Source organism: Chaetodon trifascialis, chromosome 10 (genome assembly GCF_039877785.1).
Source record: "Chaetodon trifascialis isolate fChaTrf1 chromosome 10, fChaTrf1.hap1, whole genome shotgun sequence".
Taxonomy (NCBI): Eukaryota; Metazoa; Chordata; class Actinopteri; order Chaetodontiformes; family Chaetodontidae; genus Chaetodon; species Chaetodon trifascialis.
Genome location: NC_092065.1, coordinates 26,608,381 through 26,633,860, shown reverse-complemented (window position 1 = coordinate 26,633,860; position 25,480 = coordinate 26,608,381). Strand labels below are relative to the sequence as shown.

Sequence of the window (25,480 nt, the reverse complement as noted above, 5' to 3'; positions counted from 1 at the left end):
AGGGGCATACTGCACCTCCTCAGAGGCTCAGGAGTCTCTAACGAGGACTCACTCAGCAGTGCCGTTTTCATTGATGGATTAGATATCAGGAAGAAACTTTGCTCCAACAAATATATTAGAAACTGCCTGCAAATTACAACCCTGCCACCTGGACAATTTTTTTGGAACTCTCAATATGGTGACATCAACTGGAGCAAAGCGTGGCTGGTTGGTGAAAAGTTCTGTATTGGGAACAAAGTAAAGGAAGTATCTTTCAAGATAATGCACAACATCTATCCAGCAAAAAAGACTCTGGAAAGATTTGAAATTGATATGGACTTTCTCTGTGTTTTCTGTGGAAGGGAAAACAAAACAATACAGCACCTGTTCTATAAACGTACGTACTCTAAAATATTCTGGATGGACATTCAACACTTTATAAGAAGAACAACTGGACAAATGATCATTCTACAGGAAAAGGACATTTTTATTTTCTTTGAAAACAAAAAAATGGACAAAAACACAGCATTTTTCAAATGGCCAAATTCCATATCCACAAAAAAATGGGCAGAATCCAAACCCAGTCTGGAACACTTCACCCAAGAAATCCACCAATATGCAACGTCAATAAAAGACAGTAAAAATAAAAAAGCCATGAAAGCAAATTGTATCTTTGAGAGGCTCAATATAGCCCCACTCTAAGAACAATTATAATGGACGCTATTTATGTACAATTCTGGCAATTTCTTTTTCTCTTGTCTGTTTGTTTGTGTCCTATTTTTGTTGTTGTTGTTTGTTTGTTTGTTTTGTTTTTCCTTCCAATATGTCCTAACCCTTGGTGCCCCCTTTTTTTTCTGTGTATGTTTAGTACATCTGCTGTGCTGAGCCTCTTCTCACATGAGCTCATTGACGCTGTCTAAACACGCATTGGTGGTTTTACGAAAGCAACGGTCTCGTCTTACAGGATCTTCATCTACGGTTTTGTCGTTGGAATATAGGTCACTCTGCGCCTTGTGTTGATGGTTTGTTTTCACATCTTGACTGATTGACATCATCGGCTCGCCATGAGGAACACGCTTAACCGTCGTGTATTGATGACGCCATTACCGGGACTTTCCGGATACGTCACTCGGGGCTTCCGAGTTATGAAGCGAGCTCTCCGTGTGTTCATGTTGTGAGACACTGTTAATGTCGGTTCGTTGCTCTGGAGAACACACCGAAAGAGACCATGAAAACGCCAAAGGTTACTAACAGCGCCGAAAGGTTGGATTATTGAGACGTCGTTGTCAGGAGCGACGGTCAGACTGAGAGGCGGAATGTCAACAACGCGGCCCCTCCTCGGAATGAGACGAGTCACCGAGCTAACGTGCCCGGAGCAGCCGACCAGCAGGCTCCCTGTGTCCGTCGCGAGGCAACAGCTAGAGGCCCCGACTGTGGACGAGTTTACGGTGCTAGAGGACAAAGAAGAGGAGCTGAAATGCGCCAAGCCTCGAGTGGAGCAGGTTTTTAAAGTGAAATTCACAATCATTGGACTGTTGGACCACACGGGACAGCCGCACGGTAGCAAAACATCACGGCAGATATGGCTGCAGCTCAGAGGAAACAGAGAAGACGTGTCAAAGGCGAAGGTGAGGGCTTGTAGTACAGTTTCACTTGCAGTTTCAACAAACCGACAGTTCACTGTGAGACAGGGCACAGCCACACATGTCATAGATTGAGAATTATTTTTTACCGGTCCATGACGCGTGTTTACATGTCTCTGTTGTCTGCGTTAAAACAATTCACAGTTTTATCTTTATACAATCGTGTGAAACTCGTTACCAACCACAGCTTGTAATTAGGGGAGGAAACTGGAGGCTAAATGACATTACAGTCCAGTCACAACAAGAGTGCTGTCGTGTTACAAGTCTGTGAGAGGCCACGCTACTGGACAATCAAAAGGTCATCATGAGGTGAAACAAAAACTTTTCAAAATGTAAAGTTTCAGCTGAACCAGGGTAAAACAGTCTTTAACAAGACTGACATGCAAAAGATAGAAGTGACACTAAATCGTTGAGAAGTCACTTGTCTGTAGTGTGAGAAGCAAACATAACGCATCAGTCTGTAGTTTCTGTCAGTCCCTCTCATACACATGAGCAGTTGCAGGATTTTCTTCCTCAATCGTCAGAGAGTTTCTTTATTTGCCAAGTATGTGTGCGCAGACAAGGAGTTTGACCCCAGTTTCAACATTACATCCAATGTACTTCCATAGGGAAAAAGACATTCAGCTCAATGAAGTCAAAAAGACAATAAATGAATAAATAAACAATAACAAGTTAAGAAGTGCAGGTCTATAAAGTAAACAATAAGCAATATATACAATGAATGACTAGGCAATAAACAATATATACAGTGAAATTTACAGTGTGCAGGTATTTATGTTGATGGTGACAGATTGATGAATGTCCACGTTAAAGACTGCATTATTGGATTATAAATAACCGGTCAGTGGATGTTTTGTTGTCAAAGGGTTAGCTACACTGTATGACTAGTTGTTTATCAGGATAAGCAGTCCTGATAACGTCCTGGGGATGTCCATATGGGACCTTTGTTGTTGTTGTTTTTGGTTTTTGTTGCTGATTTATTATAAAATTGTATCTGGCTTCTAGATACTAATGATTCTCTGATTACACTAGTCATCTATCATGTAGTCATGAATATGCAATATTCATTTGTCTTCATTTGTGTATCATACTCTTAATTAGATTATTTAAGGAGTAATCAAACTGTGAAATTAATATATTCATTATTTGTCTAAGGACCATTTCAAATCACTTTGAAGGCTCATGAGGCCTTCCTGGTTCACTTTGGTTCAAAACTATCACCTTTGTCCTCCAAAATGTGGCAGCACTGTTAGGCAAACAGGCCTGCATGCAACTCAGTCACATTATCTCACACGAAAGTCATCTCTAAACACAGCCATCATTACTTCACGTACACATGCAAATAACTGTCAACATCTGTAGCGTTTATTTTTTTCTGTGTGATTCCCCATACAAGAGCATTGCTCACACTTCTGTATCCTGTGTCATGAGTCTGTTTTGTAAGTTACTCCCCCTGTACCCAGCTGTTCCAAGCTCCGCCAGTCAACTGAGAATGTGATATTGAAATGGAAATTTCACTGTCAGTTCATTCAGCTCATGATAAGAGTGATACAGAAGTCGTAAATGGCCTCCTTCATAACCATACCAAATTATATTGGCACTTCCTCTGTTATTCCCATAACAAAACAAGCTTTCTTGTAATGTACACCGCGTTCCAAATTATTACGCAAATTGGATTTAAGTGTCATAAACATTTAATTTTGTGTTTGTCAGTTAAACTCAGGGATGGGATTGTGTCTCAGGGCTCTTTGGATCATTGAAATCAATCTCAGACACCTGTGATAATTAGCTTGCCAGGTGAGCCCAATCAAAGGAAAACTACTTAAGAAGGACGTTCCACATTATTAAGCAGGCCACAGGTTTCAAGCAATATGGGACAGAAAAATGATCTCTCTGATGCCGAAAAGCGTCAAAAGTGCAATACCTTGGACAAGGTATGAAAACATTAGATATTTCACGAAAACTTAAGGGTGATCATCGTACTGTGAAGAGATTTGTGGCTGATTCAGAGCACAGACGGGTTTGTGCAGATAAAGGCATAATGAGGAAGGTTTCTACCAGGCAAATTCATCAGATTAGGAGAGCAGCTGCTCAAATGCCATTACAAAGCAGCAAACGGGTATTTGAAGCTGCTGGTGCCTCTGGAGTCCTGAACCTTAAGGTGTAGGATCCTCCAGAGATTTGCAGTCGTGCATAAACCTACTATTCGGCCACCCCTAAACAATGCTCACAAGCAGAAACGGTTGCGGTGGGCTCAGAAAGAGACTAATTTTCAAACAGTCTTGTTTACTGATGAGTGCCGTGCAACCCTAGATGGTCCAGATGGATGGAGTACTGGATGGTTGGTGGATGGCCACCATGTCCCAACAAGGCTGCGATGTCAGCGACTGTAAAACGTGCGATCAGTACAAATGCACCATCAATGTACGTCCTCTGAAAGTGTTTGTTTTTGCTACTGACAGGCTCAGATTGTTGTAGTAAGTGTCTGACAACATTATAGACGGCTGTTTTATTGCTCTCACCAAAGCCACCAGACTTGATTCACAGAAACAGTAATTTTGTCATTGCACACACCAACACACTTCATTCAAACGCAACAAAAACAAAAAGCAGCTCATCAAAACCTTCTTGTTTCATCTTTACACTGTTCCAACAATCATCACTAACTCTGGATTGTTTGAAATAATTCACCAAATTGGGAGAGGAGTGATGTCAGACATCAGAGAAGCAGCAGGGTAAACAGCAAATGAAGCTGGAATATTTTCACATTATGAACGAAATTCAACAGATTTCCCCGGAAATTAAAAAACTAAACAAAAGAGTAATAACCAGAAAACAGAAATTGGTTTTGTGACTCCTGTCCAATGCCATGCTTTCAGTGCTTTTTCCACTATCAAATATACATTGTCACAATTGAATGTATGAATTTTTGTGCAATTCAACATTAAATTTGAGTATAGAATATTCACTGACAGTCTTACTACAGTATCAGTCAACAGTTTTGACACACCTTCTCAATGGTTTTCCTTTATTCTTTTCTGCATTGTAGATATAGCATAGTATATACATATTTATGTGTGGAACAGCACTATGGATGTAATGATAATGAAAGTATAACTAATAGTAGTAGGATTTGCAGTAGATCTAAGGCATGGCCATGGCAGGAGCTGTAGCTATAATCCTCAATTCAGGTTCTGGAAGTGCAGTGTTCTAGTGATAAGGTACTATGAGCTCTTTAAGATAAGATGGTGCCTGACCATTCATGGCTTTGTAAGTAAGGAGAATGATTTTAAATTCTATTATGAATTTTACAGGGAGCCAGTGCAGAGTGGGTGATATCGGAGAAATATGATCTCTCTTCCTCATTTTTGTCAGAACACGTGCTCCAGCCTTCTTGAGCAACTGGAGAATATTTAGCAATGAATTTTGTAGCTTGGAATTGCAATAATCCAACCCGGAAGTTACAAGCGCGTGGACTAGTTTTTCTGCATCATTTTGAGACAGGATGTGCCTGATTTTTGCAATGTTACATAGGTGAAAAATGGCACTCCTTGAAATTTGTTTCACATAGGAGTTAAAGGACATATCTTGATCAAAGATAACTCCCAGATTCTTTACAGCGGTGCTGGAGGCCAGTGCAGTGCCATCCATAACTGCTATGTCATCAAAAGTGAGTTCTAAAGTGTTAAGGGCCTAGTTCTATAACTTCATTTTTGTCCGAGTTTAGCATCCGAAAATTGCAGGTCATCCAGGTCTTTATGTCCTGAAGACATGCTTGTAGTCAGTTAACTGATTGGTTTCTTCTGGCTTCATTGATAAATATAGCTGGGTATCATCTGCATAGCAATGAAAATTTATTCAATGTTTCCTAATAATGTTCCCTGAAGGAAACATATATAGGATGAATAGAATTGGTCCAAGCACAGAACCCTGCAGAACTCCGTGACTGAGAACTGAGAGCGATCTGAAAAGTAGGATTTAAACCAGCTTAGTGCAGTTCCCTTAATGCCAATGAAATGTTCCAGTCTCTGCAATAGGATACCATGGTCAATGGTCCAATAAGACTTGTGCAGAGACAAGTCTGATGCAATTAGAAGGTCATTTGTAACTTTAACCAATGCTGTCTGTGCTGTGATGTACTCTAAATGCCATAAATCAGTACCTATTGAGGGCAGGCAGTGATGATACGATACGATGGAGCTAACCTCCATCTTATTGTATTCCATGATGGTTCCATGAAACACAACCCCAATGGGAGCGCATGTCCCTGCAGAATGCTGTGGTAGCCATGCTAGTTAAGTGTATCTTGAATTTTGAATAAATTGTCAATGGTATCAACAGCAAACCATCATCACACTTCCTCCTCCATGCTTCATGGAGGGAACCACACATGCAGCTGCCATCTGTCTACTTTCTCTGTGTTTCATAAAGACCTGCTGGTTGGAACCAAAGTTTTCCAACTTGGACTCATTAGACCAAAGTACAGATTTCCACTGGCTCACTGTGTTTCTCGATCTTAGCAATTCTTTCCCTCTTGTTGTAGTAGTGGTTTCTTTGCAGCAATTTTACTGTGAGGGTGTGATTCACGCAATCTCGTCTGATCGGCTCATGTTGACTTGTATCTGATATAGAGGTGTCTCTGCCTGAACTCTGTAAAGCATTTTTGTGGGCTCTAATCTGAGATTTTTGAGGCTGATAATGCAATGAAGTATCCTGTGCAGAGGTAACTCTTGATCTTTCTTTCCTCATGTGCGTCAGTCTAATCAGTGATAGATGGTGATGCGCTTGATGATACAATCAAAATTCTTGAAATTTTGCGGCGACCTTCTTGTCTTAAAGTTATGATGGACTCTTGTTTCTCTTTAGTTACTTGAGCGGTTCTTGCCATAATATGGATTACTAGGTTGATGAATAGGGTTGTTTACTTCATACCAACACTATTTTGGCACGACACAACTGGTGATCACAAACACTTGCAGAAGGCAATAAATTCCACTAGTTAACTTTTGACAAGTGACACCTGTTAGTTTGAAAACCATTCCAGATGACAACCTCATGAAGCTCATGGAGAGAAAACCAATAGTTTATTTGCAGACATATGACGTGTTAAATTCAAATGAAGGGCAGGAAGTGAAAACCAAAATGTGTGTGTGTGTGTGTGTGTGTGTGTGTGTGTGTGTGTGTGTGTGTGTGTGTGTGTGTGTGTGTGTGTGTGTGTGTGTGTGAGAGTGTGAGTGTGAGTGCTTTATTCTGAATTTATCAGATATCACAGGTATACTTTTAATATATGTGCCACTATGTATGTGTCACTAAAATTGTTGTACTGATGGACTGCTTAGAGTCCGGTTGGGCTTATGTAGTTTCTACCAAATCATTTAGTAGTTACTGTGTGCCTTTGCTGTGCTTCTTAAATGACCACATCCATTTTCACTCCTTTCTTACTTTTTTCAAAATTTCCAGTTTGTCTCTCAAGCTGCAAAAAGCAGTTTTAATCATATAGTATGTAGTGATTGTAATTGACCTACAGTAATAGTTTTTTCTTGTCCTTGTCATGTAGGAATATGTTCGAGGCCTGTGCGACCCCGAACTGCAGAAAGAAGAGCGGTACCCAGTGGACATGCACTGTATTTTTGCCGGTGCTCGGGGCCTCTTCCTGGACAGGCTCATACGGGACACAAGTGCTGAAGTTTTAGTTCCTGAGCCAGGCTGCCTGCGGTTGTTGGGCCGGGCTGAACCTGTAGTGATGGCTCAGAGCAGAGTTCAGCAATTTGTAGCATTATTCCAGGTAGGGGACTAATAATCTGTGATCACACACAATTTTATTATTCAGTAGTGTCGCCTTATCGATGGATGGACAATTTATAAGTGATATCATGAACCTGAGCACTTCAGAGCCACACTGTTCAGCCACATTCATTCTTCACTATTCTGTACATCTGTAATGTGTATTTTGACTCTTAAGAAAAGACTTTACAGCAACTTTCATAGTCTACTGAAAGCTTTTAATCTTCCAAAGTAGAGTTGAGCTTGATTGTGTACTTCATCAACTACAAATGAATGGGCAGCAATTTAATCATTTAACATTAAGATCATTTTTATACATACATGCCAAAATTAACTGGTTCCAGCTTCTCAAATGTCAACATTTGCTGATTCTTTTTGCCCGATATGATGATGAATGTAACAACTTGCGACAAAATGAGCCTTTTGAAGCAGATTTTCAGTAATAGGCCAAGTTATTAATCATTCATCAACAGATTAACTATTAAAATAAATAACAATGAATTGCACCCTATTTAAAAGAAAAGAAAAAAATACACTAAAGCTTGAAGTGTGTGTGTTTTGTATCCAGGAGAAACGAAGTCTGCTAAGTGACAGAGAGCCTGCAGTGAAACGAGCGTTCAAGTCCTTTGTGGAGGAAAGAGATGATAAGTACACTATGGAGCTTCTCCTGCTGCCCAGTGCCCTGAAGGAAGAGTTACTGGGACTGGCCTATAGCCCCACTACCACCAACACATCCTCCCTGGTTAGTGTTTTTTGATATGATTCATTATGATTTATTACAGTATGGCATAACCACTTTGTCCAGCTTTGTCTACTGGTAGTTTGGATTATAAACTCTAATAGATGTCTCAGCGGCCTGTCCCTGTCCCATGCCTGTCTGGATCATTGCTGAACTTCAGAAATACGATCTTATATTAAATCAGTGTTAATTTTGTCAGCTGTTTCTATGTGCCCACGCTGACAATAGCCGTGGCCGGAGGCATGGTTTGTCAGCCGCCTGTCAACCAAAGGACCCAATGAACAATAGATTGTCTATGGCTACAGTGCAGTTCAAATAAATGAAATTTAAAGCACTGCTTATAGCATCCAGTAGGCTTATCAAATTACAATAAAATAACAATAAATTACAAAGATGGCAGTAATGAAAATGACCATGTGTTTTACACACTGCAACATTCAGGCTAATCTTTAATCTCCTATTCTCATTTTCTGGAAGAAAAAAACAAGCATACTTTCTTTTCTAGGCTTTTTTATTTTTTCTTTCTTTTTTTGACAGATTACATTGTTTACAACAAGTTGTGTCATCACCTTCATAGCATCTTCACACAGGTGGTGCTGGACAGATACTCTTAAGGTGTTTATTACATATATATGCACACATATTTTTTCATGACTGGAATGAAACAGACAACTATTGCTGTTTTTATTTTTATTTTTATCGCAGCCAAACCCTAGCAGTAATTCTAGTTGACGAAAAGTCGGGGCATTTTAGTCTCATCCGTTACTATTTCAGTCTAGGTTTAGTCATTGAAAACTGTTGACATTTTAGTCATTTTTGGTCCTCGGATTTGGTCCAACATATTCAAGATCAGCTGCCAGGCTGTTGAACTTAGACACCCACACGTCTTTATCAGCTATATCAGCCAGTTCAATATCAGGATAGGTTGATTTGCGCCTGTAAATGCAGCCATGTTCAACAGGGATGGATCGATGTTCAGGGGAGTGATGGGAAAGGATAATGTGTTTTTTCCTCTCTGAACTCACACAGTCTTTCCCTAAATGCAGTTTGCATAGCAATGATTGCCCGCTGTAAATAATTTATCTGATTGTGTGCTTCTTTAAACTCTCTCAAAGAGGGGAAGTGAGACAGTGCCAGAGATATACAGGCCAGAATTTGGAGCCAAATTAATGTCCCTACTGGTGATGTTTGCTGCCATCTTTATGGTCCTGTCCTTGATAGCAGTTGCAGAGAGAGGCATATCTCTAATTTTCGGAACAACTTCTCTTCCTTTCTTTCACGTCCGAGGATAGATGCTCTGATATTTTAATGAAATTCTCCTTCGAAAGTATGTTTGCTCTGATCAGCTTTCTGCAGCAGTTCTGAAAATGTTCGTCTCCAGTTCGGTACTTTTCAGCCGTGACTTGGCAGGCGGCGACCAGTGATGCATGTCGTAAATGACAATGAACACTGTTTTATGATAATGGTTATGATGCAGTCACTGAAGGTGCACTGGAGTAGAGCTGCAACCGCTAGTTTACTGATCCATTAATCGATTAAGTGTTGTGATTTTCAGGCAAAATTGTAAAACAAAATTTTGCGAAACAATTTTGGTTCCAGCTTCTTACAGTAAGTAAGTATTTGCTGCTGTCATTTATTATAGTAAATGAAAGTCTTTGGGTTTTAGTTTTTTAAAAGTTTCAAACCATTCGGTGTACATTGATTAAACTTGCCAGCGTGTACAAAGTGTGCAAAGCTTCTTTGTATCGGTTTGTGCATTTGGCTGCCATTCTAATTCTAATTCTAGTAACTTATGAAACAGTTGAAGTCAGATCATTTTGACAGCTGGCAGAAACTTGGTAAGGAGAACCACATACTACACTCAGGGAAGTACGATATGAACCATGACCGAGGCAAGCATTTTCATTTGAGGGGAATTTTTATTGTACTTTCTTATGTGTGGTGATTATAGTGATTGTCATGAGTTTCCTCTTCAGGCTCAGCTCAACCAGATGCTGCATCCCAGCATGGCAGAGGTGGACCAGGATCGCTCACAGAGTAGCACCCCTGTGACGGAGCTCTCCAACCGCATCCTTGACACCAGCTTTGAGGAGAAAGGAACGGGAGCAGCATCTGTCATTGGAGGGAGTAAAGCAGCAGGAGCCCTGGGTCCCGAGGCTGTCCTACTCAATGGCACTCGGCCCTCACACAAGCGGCGCTCATCTGAGAGCGAGACTCGGGACACAAAGAGACAGTACTCTCTTGAGCGGAGGGACGAGTCACCGGATAGAGCCAGAGAGAGGGACCGACAGAGGGACAGAGAAGGCCGGGGAGGCAGTAGCAGCTGTAGGTCCAAAACCCCCTCTGCTTCATCATCCCTCTCCTCTTCAGCAAAAGCAAATACAGTAGTCGGTCCGATCATATTGGACTCCGGAGAGGCAGTCTCAGATGATGGTGAGGCAGTCAGCCCCGAAACCAACCTTCGCTGCTTGGTCAATTTCTTCAGGTAAAGGTCATAAAAGTTTGAAATCTTTGCTAAGGAATGAATCATTATTAAATTCAGGCTATTAGGACTTACTTGTTAGCCAAATTATGTAGTTATTGGTCAAGTGGAAAATGGGGAGTTTGACTTTGTATTTAGATTTTCTGGTTGGTGTTGAATTAGGTCATACACAGTTTTGGATTATTTATGAAGTTATTCATCTTTTTTCTTATGCATGTCTCCATTAGGGATGGGCATTTCAAACAAATATACTATTCGATGTTCACAGGGAGTTATTCGACTGTTCTTCAACCCCTCCACACACAGAGTAAGAGTGCTTTGCTCTCAAATGACTGTGCACAGTTACCTGTCTTACCATAGTCAGGAGCACTCTGGTTTCTCAGGACTTATTTAGCCTGCCTCGTAGCACCTATCTAGCTGGAGTGGTTTAATTGGATTGGATTAGATTTAGATTTAGTTGTCTTTTTACAAGGAAAATTGTTTTCCACCGTCCGTACAGCCTCAAGCATACACAAATACATCAAACTGGACAGAATACAGAATACATCCAACACCATACACCTACTCCCAAAACATTCTCAAACTTAGCATGTACAAACACACAAACTCAGGCACATCACAGTCTGGATGTTCTATTCAGTTCTGTCATGGCAGACCGGACTCTGCTGAACTTAACTTTCTTCCATGCCAGCGACCTGTAATGGCGAACAGAGGGGAGGAATACAAAGTGTGGGGTTGAGAGGGTGACTGCGATCTAGTGCTATGATGTATGCTCTGCACACAGTGGCTGTGCTGTTGAGGTCTGGGAGGTTGGGGGTTGGGAGGCTGATGATCTTGGCGGCCATGTATGTAATTTGTGTTGTGTCTGTTCTTGGAGGGGGTTGACAGCATATTAAGGAAACAGTACAGGAGGATAGGTTGAAGTATGCTTTTGTTTTGGGGGGCAGTGGAAAGTGCTTTGAGTTTGCGGGAGACAGAGAGTCTTTGTTGACAGCAGTTATGGATGTCAATGGTGTGTTGTTCAAAGCTCAGATTATTGTCCAGGATGAGTCAGACATATTTACAGCTCTCCACCATTTCAACAACTTCACCATTGATGTTGATGGGGATGTGAGTGGAGTTGGAGGCTGACCTTCATGTGCTGGAGGAGTAGAAGACCAGTTCTTTTGTTTTGGAGACATTTATCTGCAAGTGATTGTCCACGCTCCACTGTGTGAGATGGGAGATGGAGTCAAGGTAGCTTACAACCGAGTTGTTGTTATTGTTGAGTAGTGTAAGTACAGCAGTGTCGTCTGAGTATTTGAGGTATGTGATGATGGGTGAGGGGCTGCCACAGTCATTGGTGTAGAGGATAAACAGGAGGGGGCTTAGGACACAACCCTGTGGGGCTCCAGTGTTGGTGATGGAGAATGAGGATGTTTTGCTGCCTACTCCAACAGACTGTGGTCTGTCACAGAGGAAGTGGTGGGACATTCAGGTGATGGAGTTTCCTGATCATCTGGTGGTGCTGGGTGGGATTGAATGCTGAGCTGAAGTCGATGAGGAGGAGTGTGCGCAGTACTGTCCTCCGTCCACTGGTGGACCCTGTAGGTCCGGTGGCTTGTGATGTTTCAGTCCCCTTCTTTAGTGTGGAAGCAGGAATTTAACACTGTGGTCAGAGAAACAAAAGCCGTGGCTGGACACAGGAGATGTACACATCAGTAATATTAGTATAACATAAGTCCAGTGTTCCCCTCCTTGTCGGGATGTCCACATATTGTTGGAATGCAGGCGAGACATTGTCGAGTCTGCAACTATTAAAATCCCCACTGACAAGCAGTGGAGTCACAGGATATTTCTCCTGCATGTGGCTCATGATATTTTCCTCGGTTGGATTTCTGCCTGCAGGACACTGGGCTTGATCCTGCAGGGTGTGGAAGCCCTGAGTTAGAGTAGAACTTCCCAGGTTTTGTAGGTGACTCAATTTTTGCCACGGGACTCTGGTGGCAGCGACCAACTGCTCCCTGCGGTAATCCATAGGATGATTAATATCATCCAGATTGCTTTGTGCTCATCAATCCACATAATGAAAGCAGTACTGAAACTACCTAGACAACAGTTTTACACAAAAATAACACAAACACCAACAGTTACGCGAGGCAAACAAACGCACGGGCAGTGTCGTCGGAGCAGAGCATGCGCTGAACTCCATGAAGGATGATAGTGAGACATTGTGGTGGCTTTCGTAAACAAGAATTTTATTTCTACTGCAGCTGGTCGATCGATCCCTTATCTCCACATTTACATAGAAAGACATAGTAATTGCTGATTGTTTCATCTGTCCATGCTGACTGTGAAGACATAACTTCTCAATGGTATTTCAGTGTAAGTGATGGGGATTAAAATCTGTAATTCTGTGCAGAAATACAGCCTAGTGTTCAGCAGAAGCTAATAGGAGGTTTCAGACTTAGTCAAATCAAGTGGGTTTTTGTTTGTTTTGTTAAAACTCAAATCTCTTCAGAACCATGGGTTACCAGCAGGAAGTGGTGGAGCGTGTCGTCAAGGAGGCGGGACAGACAGAGGATACTTTCCTCGTCCTGGAGAAAATCGTAGCGGAAACCAGGCGTTGCGAAGAATGGTCAAAAGGAGGTGAAAGAGAAGGACGATTGAACTCCTCAGACACTCCCTCCTCATCGTCCTCCTCCTCAACGGTCTCTCGATTCAGAGAGAAGGAGCGCGAACTGAGCAGAGTGTTGGCTGACCCGGGCAGGTCTACAGAGAACATTAAGCCCAGTCAGCATGGAGGCAGTAGTAACGGTCTGGGCCACCGGAGGCAGTGCAGCGGCAGTGAGACCAGCACTCAGCAGGTACGACTGCTGCTTCTCAGTTCAACATTTTGCCTTTTCTTCTTGTCCTTTGATAAAACATCAAAATTTAGTGTAGCCCCATTGGCTGTGAGACGAGAGAAAGATCTGACTCTCTTAGCATGTTTAAGTTTGAATCTGAATGTCGACTGAGTTGCTTTTTTGCAGGATAGATTTCACTTGATAAATTTTACTTGGTAATGTTTTTCTTTCAGTCCTGTGAAGTCTGCACTTGATCTTTCCTTTTACATGTCTCATAATTTAATTCCCATCACTCATTTAAATGTTTTCTTCAGAGCTTTCTTCTACCCTGCGCTCTGATCTTTTCATGTCAAATCACTTTCGTTAAATTGCTTCATGTCTCATAATTCATCTTACTGGATCTTAAATATTGTTTTTGTTATTTCTTCCTCATTTCATTGCACATTTTGGCTCCTCCAGCCGGCCACAAATTTGTCAATGAATCATGTCCCTCATGGCTTGACAGTAGGATGAATTGAACAGGTTAGAATCATAAGGCATTGCTTTCATAGTGATTAAAGGTATACTGTGCAGGATTTTCCTAAAAAAAAAAAACCAACAACAACATTTAGACTCATACAGAAGTAATCCCCCTTAATCATCATTTATGACCCACTAGTGTGGCAGATAAATGTGCCAGACCCTGCCCCCTGCCTGTATTTTCGTATTTTCTCCTTATTTTGTTGTGGTCGGGACATTCCTGGGCTGCAGCCTTCGGACAGTTGGTGTGTGTGTTCAATGCAGGTGAGGTCAGGACTGTAGAAATAAGGTGGAAACCAGGTGCCAGACCATCAGCAGCATGCATCCAAGAGGCAGCTATGAAAATGGCGCACACAGCACTGGAAACTGTTTCCAAATGTTAACTGACAAGTCCTGCATAGTAGACCTTGAAGACTGATATCTGCTAACAAATGTATGGTGTTAAAAGTAAAGATAAAAATGTACTTTCAAATGATATTGACTAATTTGTTTCAAAACTGAAGTAATTGGGGATTTTAAATGGTATTTACTTCGCTTCATTAACCAAGACAGTCAATCAAGACTGTGTAATGCATCCAGTTTTTCTCCAAAAATAACAAAAATCATGTCAAATCTCATTCCAGGCCATCACTATCAAGAGGAGCTCTAGCGCTCAAGGAGGAGCAGGAAACTACGAGGTTATTACCATTGACGATGACGATGATGTCATCCACACGAATACCAAAACAGCTGATAGCAGGACGTCCCGCATGATGACAGTGGCCCACCTGGACACTCAGTCAGGATCCAGAACAGACTACCTGGCACGGGGAGGGGGCGGCATCTCACAGAGGGACTACTTGTCGAGAGGTGGGACTCAGACTTTGGGAGGATCAGTGAAAGTTGAGAGTGTGACAGCGCTGCGCAGCACGCCTCAGTGGCTCACTGCCACCACCTCCTCTTTAGCTTCAACCCCAAGTGTAGGTATTACCTTAAAGTCCCCCTCCACCCATATATGTGTTTTGCTTGTGGTTACTTTACTTGAATATTTGAGCTACACTGCACTGCCCCCCTGCAGAATACTGTATGTGCACAGTTTGACATTAGAAGACCGTTTTCACAGTCATGTGCTAAAGGAGGAACTTTACTCTCAGTTTAAGACACTGAACTGCCAAAACATAGTAAATTTTTGATCCCTATGGATTAATTGCCATATCTCACCTTTTACCGCCGGTTACTTTTTAAATATGTCCTTCCCAAAATCTCGACGCAGAGTTGAAATGGAAACATAGGCAAGACTGATGTGTGCTGTGTTTTACTCTGCACAATGATTGGATTATGTAAGAGTCTTTCACCTGCATTGAATGAAATCTCTGAGGCTGTGACTTTGGGCACTTTCAGTGTTGTAACTGGGGGTGGGAAGGCTTGTTATAGAAGTAGGTTGTAAGATTGTGAAGTCTGCAGTATCTGCTGCTTTCACACTGACATACAGCTCTGCTCGCTCACCGGAGCAGTCGCAGTCTCTGCCTGTCTGCAGCCTGCAGTGCTGATAGGCTGTTACTCAAGGCTACAGGCTGGTGACTTCAGACAGAAGTGGCTGTATTTGGGCCAAAGTACTGCATTTTTAACTTAAATTAGCCTCTTTTTTAAGTTTTTTTTTGTTTGTTTTTTTCATATTTTTGATCTGAAAAACGATCCAACGCTTGTCTCAAAACTGTGATACAACCTGAACCATGTGTTTTGTGTTGTTGCTCCTCCGCTGACAATGGACTTCAGTGAAGTGGGAGACATAGTTAAACATTTTAAATTAAAAATGCATATTGTAAAAAAAAAAGCATAAATTAAATGTTCATATTCACACATAACGGGGGAATATCTGATGTAATTGTAAGAATTTTTAAAGAGAAAGTTGATAAGTTATTTGTGTTAAAATGTGTTTAAAAAAAAAGAAGAAATCATCCCGTATTGTTTATTCAAAACAGGGTATTTATGTGTCTTTAAATATGCCTGGAAAGTATCTATAATACGCATGTTGCTGCAGTGGTACGGAAGTTAATTACTCCTGCTGTATTTGCAAATTTTCTGAATATTGTGGGAAAGGCAGGAACTGTGACAAAGCAGCAGTCATAGAATAAAACAGTCAGTTTTAGCTTGTAGTAATAATCAATCATTTTGTGGTTGTCAACCAGATATTAAAAGAATGTTTCATTTCTAAATGAAACTGATGAATAATGAAACAAAATGAGACAATATTTGTAATTCATTTTAAGAGCTGAGCTAGTAGACAACACAAAAACACCAGAGAGGAATCACAGCATACGCATTTCTTTATTTGAACTTTTCTCTGTGAATACAGATTTTCATTGCTGCTGCATATGTTGCCAATTTGTTTGACAAAGACCAACTTTGATTCTTGAAGTACAGACACATAAAGTACTAAAAAGTCTGTTTATACAGCTGCAAAAGGCTTCAGATATTTTGACCGTGTCACTTATCTTCTCCGTGCACAGCTTTGCTGAGCTCTGATCATAAATGTGCCCATGCGTGGACTTGGATTGGTGATGTGCTCGTTCATGTGAATCACCTGCTTGTCTTTCTGTTATTTTATACATCGTGTTTTTCGTTGTCATCCTCAGTCAGCTCAGCCCACCGCCCGGCCCTCGGCCTCTCCCTATCAGACCATTGGCCACATGGGCTTTCATGGAATCGGAGCAAGGACTCCCACAAACGACCCCCCACTTCCCCCAGTGACCGGTTTGGCTCGTTTCCATCAATCACTGAGGACTCCCTACACTCTGAAGCTGCCAAATGAGCCGGGACGTCAGGAGCTCAGACACATCATCATAGATGGCAGCAACGTAGCTATGGCGTGAGTCTGCACCACACGCACACACACACACACACACACATGCACACACACACACACACACACACACACACACACACACACACACACACACACACACGTTGATTGAAAGCTGGGCTCGCTCTTCACCTGTTTCAAAGCAGTCTCAGAACCTGGATTTTTACAGAAGTGGATGTCTATCAGCAGGGAGACAGTCACCCGCTGAAGCTCTAGTTTGTGACGGGCCACAAGTCAGGTGTAGATCATCAGGTCCTCTGAACACTAGAACGATAAAGTACCAGGTCAGAGTTGATAAAAGTGCGTCAGTGGGAATCACAGCACTTTACAGCAACTCAGCATTTCGTACTGGGTTAAGATGAGATAAGAGATAAGATACATACTTTATTAATCACCGCACAACATGCACGTCATGCTTTTTGGTGAAATTATTCCTCCACTTTTAACCCATCCTGGTCAGTCCTTCCTCCGTGGCAGACCAGGAGCGGTGGGCTGCCAGCCCACAGCGGCGCCCGGGGACCCAGTTCCTTCTTATCACCATTGGTCAAGTGGTGCATGTTTTTAGTGGTTTTTTTAAGGAGGATACCTCAGGTGAACACAGGGAGAACATGCAAACTCCACACGGAAAGGCCCCTTTCCTGGAGACACAGGGCAGTAGGCACCAAAGGCATGGTGGAGAACACGCCCCCAGCGCCTCAGGCGGGAATCGAACCCGGGACCCTCTAGCTGTGAGGCGACGGTGTTACCAAAGACAGAGTTGTAGCTCCTTTGATAACAATTAGAATTTCACACCTGTTGTACATGCACCACAAGCTGTCCATCAACATGACCATTACCTTTAGTTAAGGTCTCACACACACACACACACACACACACACACACACACACACACACACACACTCAGTCAGTCAGTCATACTCAAACTAAACAAACCGTCTTTCACAGCGCATTGGTCACAGCTACAACCTGTATTGTGTATTCACGTGATGTTGTTACTCATCACTTTTGGGCGAGTGTGACTGACAGAGTGGAAAACAGTTCCAACAGTATGATATTGCTGAGTCTGGGTGTATTACGCAGATGTTTTTAAGAAGAAAGGCCTTTTCAAGTAAAGATTTAGTGTTTGTAGTTTCTGTTTTATCCCGACTGTGCAGCACAGAGGGACCTTGCTGTTGTCTGTATCGTACAAGGAAGGATGGAGTGCAGCTTTTCTCCCACTCGCTGCTGATGTGTCGTCAGTGTTCAGCCCACATTACCTTGTCTTTGTCTTTGTCTGACATCTCACTTTACAACCACTTCCTTTAACGTTGTATATCACCCCCCCCCAACCAAAAGTATGCCTAAACAGAAAACCTCTGACTTGACGTCACACAGGATAAAAGAGTTTCTGAAAAGATTTCATCATTATTGTTTTTGTTAGGTAACATGACGTGAGACGCAGGCAGTCCTATAAAACCACGACTCTCCTCTTCCTCTACTCCGTATTAAAACAGAAAAGAATAAAATATTGAAACATTCTCATGGATCTGTGAATTAAATTGTTTGTAGTGTTTTTTGTTTAATCTTGAAAACAAAAGGCCACAATCAATTGATGATGATGATGTGTCCCTAATACAGGTTTTAGGATGAAGATATGTGGTGATCCTGAACGAGTTTATTAGTTTATGTAAACTTATTTATAGTTTCCACCGTGATTTTACCTTAATCTCTTCATGCTCTGGTGTGTGTGTGTGTGTGTGTGTGTGTGTGTGTGTGTGTGTGTGTGTGTGTGTGTGTGTGTGCGTGTCCACATTGTAAATCATTACATTTGAACATGAAGACTGACTGTGGTTATGGTTACAGTAAGGTTGGGGTTAGACAAGTAGTGGTTAAGGTTCTGGTTTCAAGGAAATTAATGTAGGTCTATGTAATGTCCCCAGAAGTGATGACAACCCAGCGTGTGTGTGAGACTGTTGATCTGCGTGTGTGTGTGTTTGTGTGTGAGACTGTTGATCTGCATGTGTGTGTGTGTTTGTGTGTGAGACTGTTGATCTGCGTGTGTGTTCTCTACCTTGTGTTTGTCTGTCTGTGCTTGTAATGCCATGTCACAGAAAATATTCCGTAATCAGTTACAGGAAAGTGAGTCTGGTCAGACCCTTGAGCCTGGGAAAAATCAAACTACGTGATGGAAACTTTCCATTGACACGCGACTCCTCTGTTTCCAGGAAGAGAAATTCAGTGCACTCACATTTCTAAACAAAATGAAAGATCGTTGTTAGTGTTGTGATTTGGATTCATTCACTGCTTTTCTAACTCATCCAGCTGCAGCTGACAAACACAATAGCTTTCACTCATTGTCTGTTTTTGTTGTTTGTTTGTTTGTTTGTTTGTTTGTTTGTTTTGTTTGGGCCAGACTTATGACGCTTTAACTGTTTGCTGTGCGTCTCTGCTTTCCCACAGTTCATATGAGGCCAAATAGCTGATAAAGATATGTAACCTCGTTCAGCAGGGAAGTCAGCAGTAGATGCATAACTGACAGAAATTCACGTGACCAGGAACCAGGAAGATGAATAGAAACTCCTTCAGAAGGTTAACAGTTTGAACATTTAGAGCAGCTTTATTTCTCTTAGGAGGTCGTTTGTTTATACCTGCCAGCAGGTTGTTTTGTTTTGTTTTGTGTTTATTCTTTATGGTTTCATGGTATTTGCCAGTATGAGAACCAGGAAGGTAACTGATAGTGGAAACACTAAATTTGTATCGTGACATTGATGGAGTAACAGTCTTCAGTGTGGCTCAGTCACATAACAGCCGATACTCAGTGAATCTGCTCGACAGGGTGAGCAAAGCCACTGATACTAATGCAGTTACAGGAAACAGTTTTGTTGGTCACGGCGCTGACGACACACACTGCAGCGTTGTCAAACAGTCCTGATTTGTCTGCATGTCTCCTGACTTTTCGTCCCCATCTGTCCAGTCACGGCCTTCATCGCTTCTTCTCCTGTCGAGGAATAGCACTGGCTGTAGAGACGTTTTGGAGGCGGGGCCACAGGGAGATCACGGTGTTTGTCCCTCAGTGGCGTCAGAAGAGAGACCGACTCACAACAGGTACACGTGTGCAGCGTTCAAGGAATAGAATAAAGCTGTTTTTCACAGTTTGGGCTCTTTAGCTCGTTTGATTTTTGAACCTGGGTTAAACCCGGGTTTAGCAGTTCAAAGGGCTGACTTTCAGCTGTCAGGGTGTTTGAGTGTGTATAAAGAAAGTGTAGAGCTTTTCATACACACTGTCTGTGGGGTCCAGTCCGCACTATGACCTCACAGTCACCACCTATTTCATTTCAAATCCAGTGTTAAGGTACATCTGTCCTAATACACATGAAATATATTTGCATTTCAGGAGTCCTGGTCATGAAAACTAGAACATTTTAAACCATTGAACCAAGTTTTCAACAAATCTGTGTGCATGCAGGATCTAACCGGCTTGTGTGATCTTCTCTTTCCATTTTACTGTCATGTAAAATCAATGTATGGCCTTTATTTATCACAGAGCAACACTTTCTAAACCAGCTAGAAGACCTGAGACTGCTCTCCTTCACCCCCTCCAGAGAGGTCTGTGGCCAGAGGATATCCTCACACGATGACAGGTACACACACACGCGCACACACACGCACACACACATCTTTGATTAAACCAGATACTTTTCACGAGCGTCCACCGATCTTAAATTCTTCATATCGAGACAGCGGCAAGAAGGCAGAGCCACGGTTGAACTGCTCTGTTATTTCTGGCCATTTTGGTTCCATCATGAACTTATCTCCTCCTTCGCAAATATCTCCCCCCACCCATCACCAACTACAGTCATACTTTATTTTAATAACAGACACGAGTAAGCTCAATAACCAGAGCACGGATCCAACAGAGGTCTGTAATAATCGCTCTGTTGTGTGATGTCGGGGAGATGTTTGGGCCAGACTGTGAGTTGTGAAAATCTGACCCCTCAGCATTTTAAAGCAACTGTATCTGTCCTCTCAGAGGTCATGTTGTGTCAGGGGTTAGTGAAAATAACCAACTTAAAGCTCATCCTGACTCAGCTCACGAGGTGTTTCACTGCCGCTGGAGTTCCCTCTGTGGGCTGCAGCAGCTGAGCTTCTGACCGCGAAACTCAGGGAAAATCCTGAGCATCTGATCCACACGCTCTCTCTCTCTGACAGGTTCCTGCTGCACTTAGCAGAAAAAACAGATGGCGTCATTGTGACAAATGACAACCTGAGGGACTTTGTCAACACCTCCGACACCTGGCGCAAGATCATTCAAGAGAGGTGATTGTGTGTTTTGCCTGCACAGCTCAGTCAGTCATTCGTTACCTGTTCCCCTCCCCAGCGTGACACCGGACAGTCCTGCAGGGCCAACTGTCGGCTGGATGTTTTTATTCACTCCCACTTTATTTACATTTCCCAACCATGTTGTAGTGCCTGAAGGGAAGAACAAATCTGAAAAGCAACATGTGGAAAAAAGTTGCAGAAGAATCAGAATTAACTGTGTGTGTGTGTGTGTGTGTGTGTGTGTGTGTGTGTGTGTGTGTGTGTGTGTGTGTGTGTGTGTGTGTGTGTGTGATACTATACGATAATAACAAGAGGGTTGATTTTTATTTTAAAATTAAATTATCACCCAGAACCAAACAACTATAAACAGGTACAATTACAGCTATGTTTTACAGGTCAATTTTGATTTTACATACATCGTTTTCATAAGAATTTCATTTTACTTGTTGTAGCAACTCATTACAACTTCATGTGTCTTTATTGCTCTAGATGAATTACTTTGAAGGGTTTAGTAAGCAGATCTTTGGACTGTTCACCTACAGGAACTGTATTCAGATAAAATCCTTTGGTTAACAGAATAGCGTCTTAACTGGAGTGATAGTAATGAAGACAGTTTGGATTGTTGTCTCTCAAAGCTTTCTTGATCAGAAACTTCTCCCTCTTCCACACCAGAGACGAGCATCAATACAAAGAGTAAGGGGAGACGTTGGTAGTTGTCTGTTTACGCAGGAAACCAGCATCTGTCCGGCTCCTCTGGTTCAGGCTGTGTCCCCCATCTGAGACTGGAAGTCTTTCTCATGTACACACTGTCTCTTTATCTGCCTGTTGTGTTAGACTCTGGAGGATATTGTGCAGACAGACAGTAGTATGAATACCACTTTGTCAATCTGACACTGTCTTACTGACACTCAGTGTGACTTGCTGTCATTCCACCAGTGGAGTGACAAATGGTGGTTGTTTTGGGATTTTTGATGGAAGCTTTTCTGAGAAGTTGCAGTGCATTGTGCAGGTTTTTTGTCCAGTATGTTCATTTGCTGTAAATTACAACTGTAGAAAGAATCATGTTCAGTTACCCAATGAGATAAATGCTTTATGGTTTTGCTAAAATATGAATTGATGGTTTGGTGCAATATACTGCTTGGGCTAAGCGCTGCCTGACAGAACGCTGAAATACTGCACATCACAGCTTCACAAACATTACTCAAAAGGTCAGAGGTCTGGAGTGATTGGCGATAAAATCATATTTAATCCAGTAGTTAACATCTGGTCTCTTGTAACTGGGCCGAGGCAAACAAGACTCAGACAGCTAGTCCACGTTTCTTTCTGATTCAGACTCATTCTTACAACTACATTCATATGTAGGAATTGTTTCACTTTTCACTTTCTTACATTTGAATGGATTTTTATGGGTTAGGGTTCGTCTGTATGGGTGTGAGCAGACTTCTAAAGAATGTCAAATCATGATGATAACTAGACACTGAAGTTGAAAACCTCAGAGCTCCACAGAGGAGGCATCAGTTGATCTCTTTGTACTTTTCCCTGATAGGCTGCTTCAGTTCACTTTTGTGGAGGACCACTTCATGATCCCTGATGACCCTCTGGGGAGAAAAGGACCTCATCTAGACATGTTCCTGCGTAAGAACAACAGGTATGCTTTGCCTACAGATGTGTGTAAGGTTCAGGCCCAGAGCAAACCTCTAACATCTGTCCTTTGTCTTGGAATGACTTGCATTCATACTTACAGCTTAATAATGGAACTATTGTTGGGGCTTGTGTTGCAGTAAATGTTGACCCTCCCTCTCTCTGTTTCTCCCTGTCAGGAAGGTTCCAGTCACCCCTCCCCCCCTGAGACCTCCAGACTTCCGTCCATCCTCCCAGCAGCAGCAGCCAGTTTACGTCCAGGCCCTCCACTCGGCCCCTTGGACCCCTGACTCCACGCCCCAGCCCCCTCCCTCCCTAATGCCCCACCCCACTGCACACTGGCCCCACTCTGGTCCTCCCGAATGGCATCCGCCCCGCCGTTCACCCTCCCCTTCGCCCTCGCCCCCTCCCCAGCGGTCACCGGGGGAGACGTCGGAGTTGAAACAGAAGTTGTACGACATCTTCCCCGACCAGAAGCAACGAATCGACCGCATCCTCAGTGACAACCCGTACATGAGAGACCTGAACGCTCTGTCTGGGCTGCTGCTGGGATAAAAACAAAACTGGCACCGCAGACGGACACGCAAGAATATACACATTAGCATAAAGATAATTTATTTCCTCCAGCCTGGAGGACACAGAAAGTTTGTTTGAAGTATTATTTTACATTAAGACTGATCGTCAAACTCGCTGCTGCTGGCAAAAAGTTTTTTGTTTTTTCTGATTTCTTTTTCTTTCCTTCCTCATTTGCTCTCAGATTGATTAAGGTGAACAACGCTGGTGTGTACAGAAGCAGAATGTGAACCAAAGGGCCATATTTGTCAAGCAGCAAAGTCTTATTGATCAGCCGGTAACAGCCCACAGTCCAGACGTTCCTCGAATGTAGTACTGAGAAGTTATTTCAGAGCGCAGCACATGATGCGTTTCCTCTCCAAACCTTTCTTTACCATCACACTCTTAACTTCTCTCTGAATAATCAAGCCATCTACAATTTGTGACACTGACAAACTTACCTTGTTATGTCCTGGAACAGAGTGGATTCACGGTTTATCAGGCTGCACCAGCAGTTTGGAGTCATTCAACATCAGCAGGGAGCGTGCAGTGCCACAGGTTTTCTTTCTGTTTCTCTACAGTGTGCTGCTCAGAAAGCATGATCAGATCATTATCTTTAGCGTCATAAAATCACCATTAGTGATGATTAAAGTTGGACAAACATCCCCAAAAAGCCATGTTTGGATAGTAGACGCAACTTTAATTTCAGTTTTGTGACCAACCGGATTAAAGAAACACCTTCAGGCGCTGCCCGTCTCTGTCCCTTCAAAATGTTCAGATTATTGCCTGTCTGAATCCAGATGATGCTTTTACACAAGTTCTTTCCAAAATGTTGAAATAATAACAGCCAACATACTGAAAGGTGTTTTTTAAAGGGACCATTCTTTTTCAGACAGAAATCTTATTTTTGAATGTTCATATCAATAATGAAGAGAACGGCATCGTTTGGGCAGAAGGAAATTCTAATGACTTTGAGTATCATCGGTATGATGTTCCACCCTTTTTCTGTGATCAGGCACATGCTGTGTGTAGCTTCTGGTGTGATAACTGATGTCTGAAAAGCTGTGGAAGATCTCAGGTGCTTAAAGTGAAAATGCTGCTCTGATAGTCTGAGGTTGGTTGAATCTGTTCCAGCATCAGTTGTTCCAGTCAGATACGCTGCATGCAGTGTTTACAGGAGGATGCAGTCGTTAGTTCTACATTAGCGTTTTGTTCTGAGATGAGTTGTGAGTTATCTGCCTCAGTCTTTAGGCAGTACGTACGTCAGTTCGTCTGGCTGTGGATGGAAACACTACAGGAGTTTGGATTTATCCTTTGTTGATTGAGTTTAACGGCCCAGTGACATTTTAAATCCCACAACATGTGTTTCCTCACCGAAAACCTTGCAAAGACAACACTTACTTAAGTTACGTTTGTAATTAGTGTAGATAAATTGAATGCACTGAAAGTAAGTGATGCTGTAGTAAAACAAGGTTTCATTGATAAATCTTCAGAAAGCTTTTTTTTTACCCCTCATACACCAAGAGTGTGGGCCGCAGCTTACATATTTGATGTGTACTTACGTTTTGTAATATATAAACACTTTATTTCCTTGTAATAAAAGAATACCTGCACAAAAACTTTACAAGGTGTCAAGAAATAAGTTTTGTTCGTATTTGCTCTGTTGTTGTTGTACGGATTACTGAAGGACTTTTCTTTCTCTTTTGTTGTATTATAATTCACTTGTGTATATTGATTTCTTTTTTGTAAATAGGCATTTTTGGCTACGGTGCACATATGGTTTTATGTATGTGAAAAAAATGAATAAAAGTGGCAGTCCCCATAAACTTTGTTCACATGGCTGTACAGTGCTTACTGTCAACTCCCCCATACTCATCTATTCAGTTCAGCTTAGCTTTATTTATATATGACCAAACAGAAGTTGTCTCAGGAAACTTTGCACATGCAGGTGAGGACCATGCTCTTTATGTACACTGACCCAGAAATCCCCCCACGAGCCAGCACTTCCTCGTGCTTTCTACAGCCAGGCTCCATCTTCTGTTGCTTATTGAAATCATTTTTCAGAGGCAACATTACTGTGATGACCAAAAGTTTAGCATTGAAATAAAAATTTTGACTTTGATATCAATGTAGATGTTTGCATGATGGCTTCAGATTTCACCCTGAGTGTGCTGC

The 25,480-nt window shown here is 42.2% G+C and overlaps 1 protein-coding gene across 1 annotated transcript; it reads left to right on the top strand.

Moving 5' to 3' along the window:
- The first annotated feature begins 1,090 nt into the window (after positions 1–1,090).
- On the top strand, positions 1,091–25,139 carry n4bp1 (nedd4 binding protein 1). Its single transcript, XM_070972832.1, has 12 exons — positions 1,091–1,607; positions 7,180–7,407; positions 7,975–8,148; positions 10,122–10,630; positions 13,128–13,473; positions 14,595–14,930; positions 16,587–16,819; positions 19,767–19,897; positions 20,337–20,433; positions 21,002–21,109; positions 22,659–22,760; positions 22,933–25,139. The coding sequence occupies exons 1-12, from the start codon at positions 1,296–1,298 to the stop codon at positions 23,306–23,308; spliced, it is 2,952 nt and encodes a 983-aa protein (XP_070828933.1). The 5' UTR covers positions 1,091–1,295; the 3' UTR covers positions 23,309–25,139.
- Positions 25,140–25,480: the final 341 nt, after the last annotated feature.

Bases quoted from the DNA above. Each gene is read 5' to 3' on its own strand.
- n4bp1 (XM_070972832.1), top strand. From the start codon at position 1,296: ATGTCAACAACGCGGCCCCTCCTCGGAATGAGACGAGTCACCGAGCTA. The intron at 8,149-10,121 runs GTTAGTGTTTTT...TTTCCTCTTCAG, and splicing joins CCACCAACACATCCTCCCTG to GCTCAGCTCAACCAGATGCT. The intron at 10,631-13,127 runs GTAAAGGTCATA...AAATCTCTTCAG, and splicing joins TGCTTGGTCAATTTCTTCAG to AACCATGGGTTACCAGCAGG.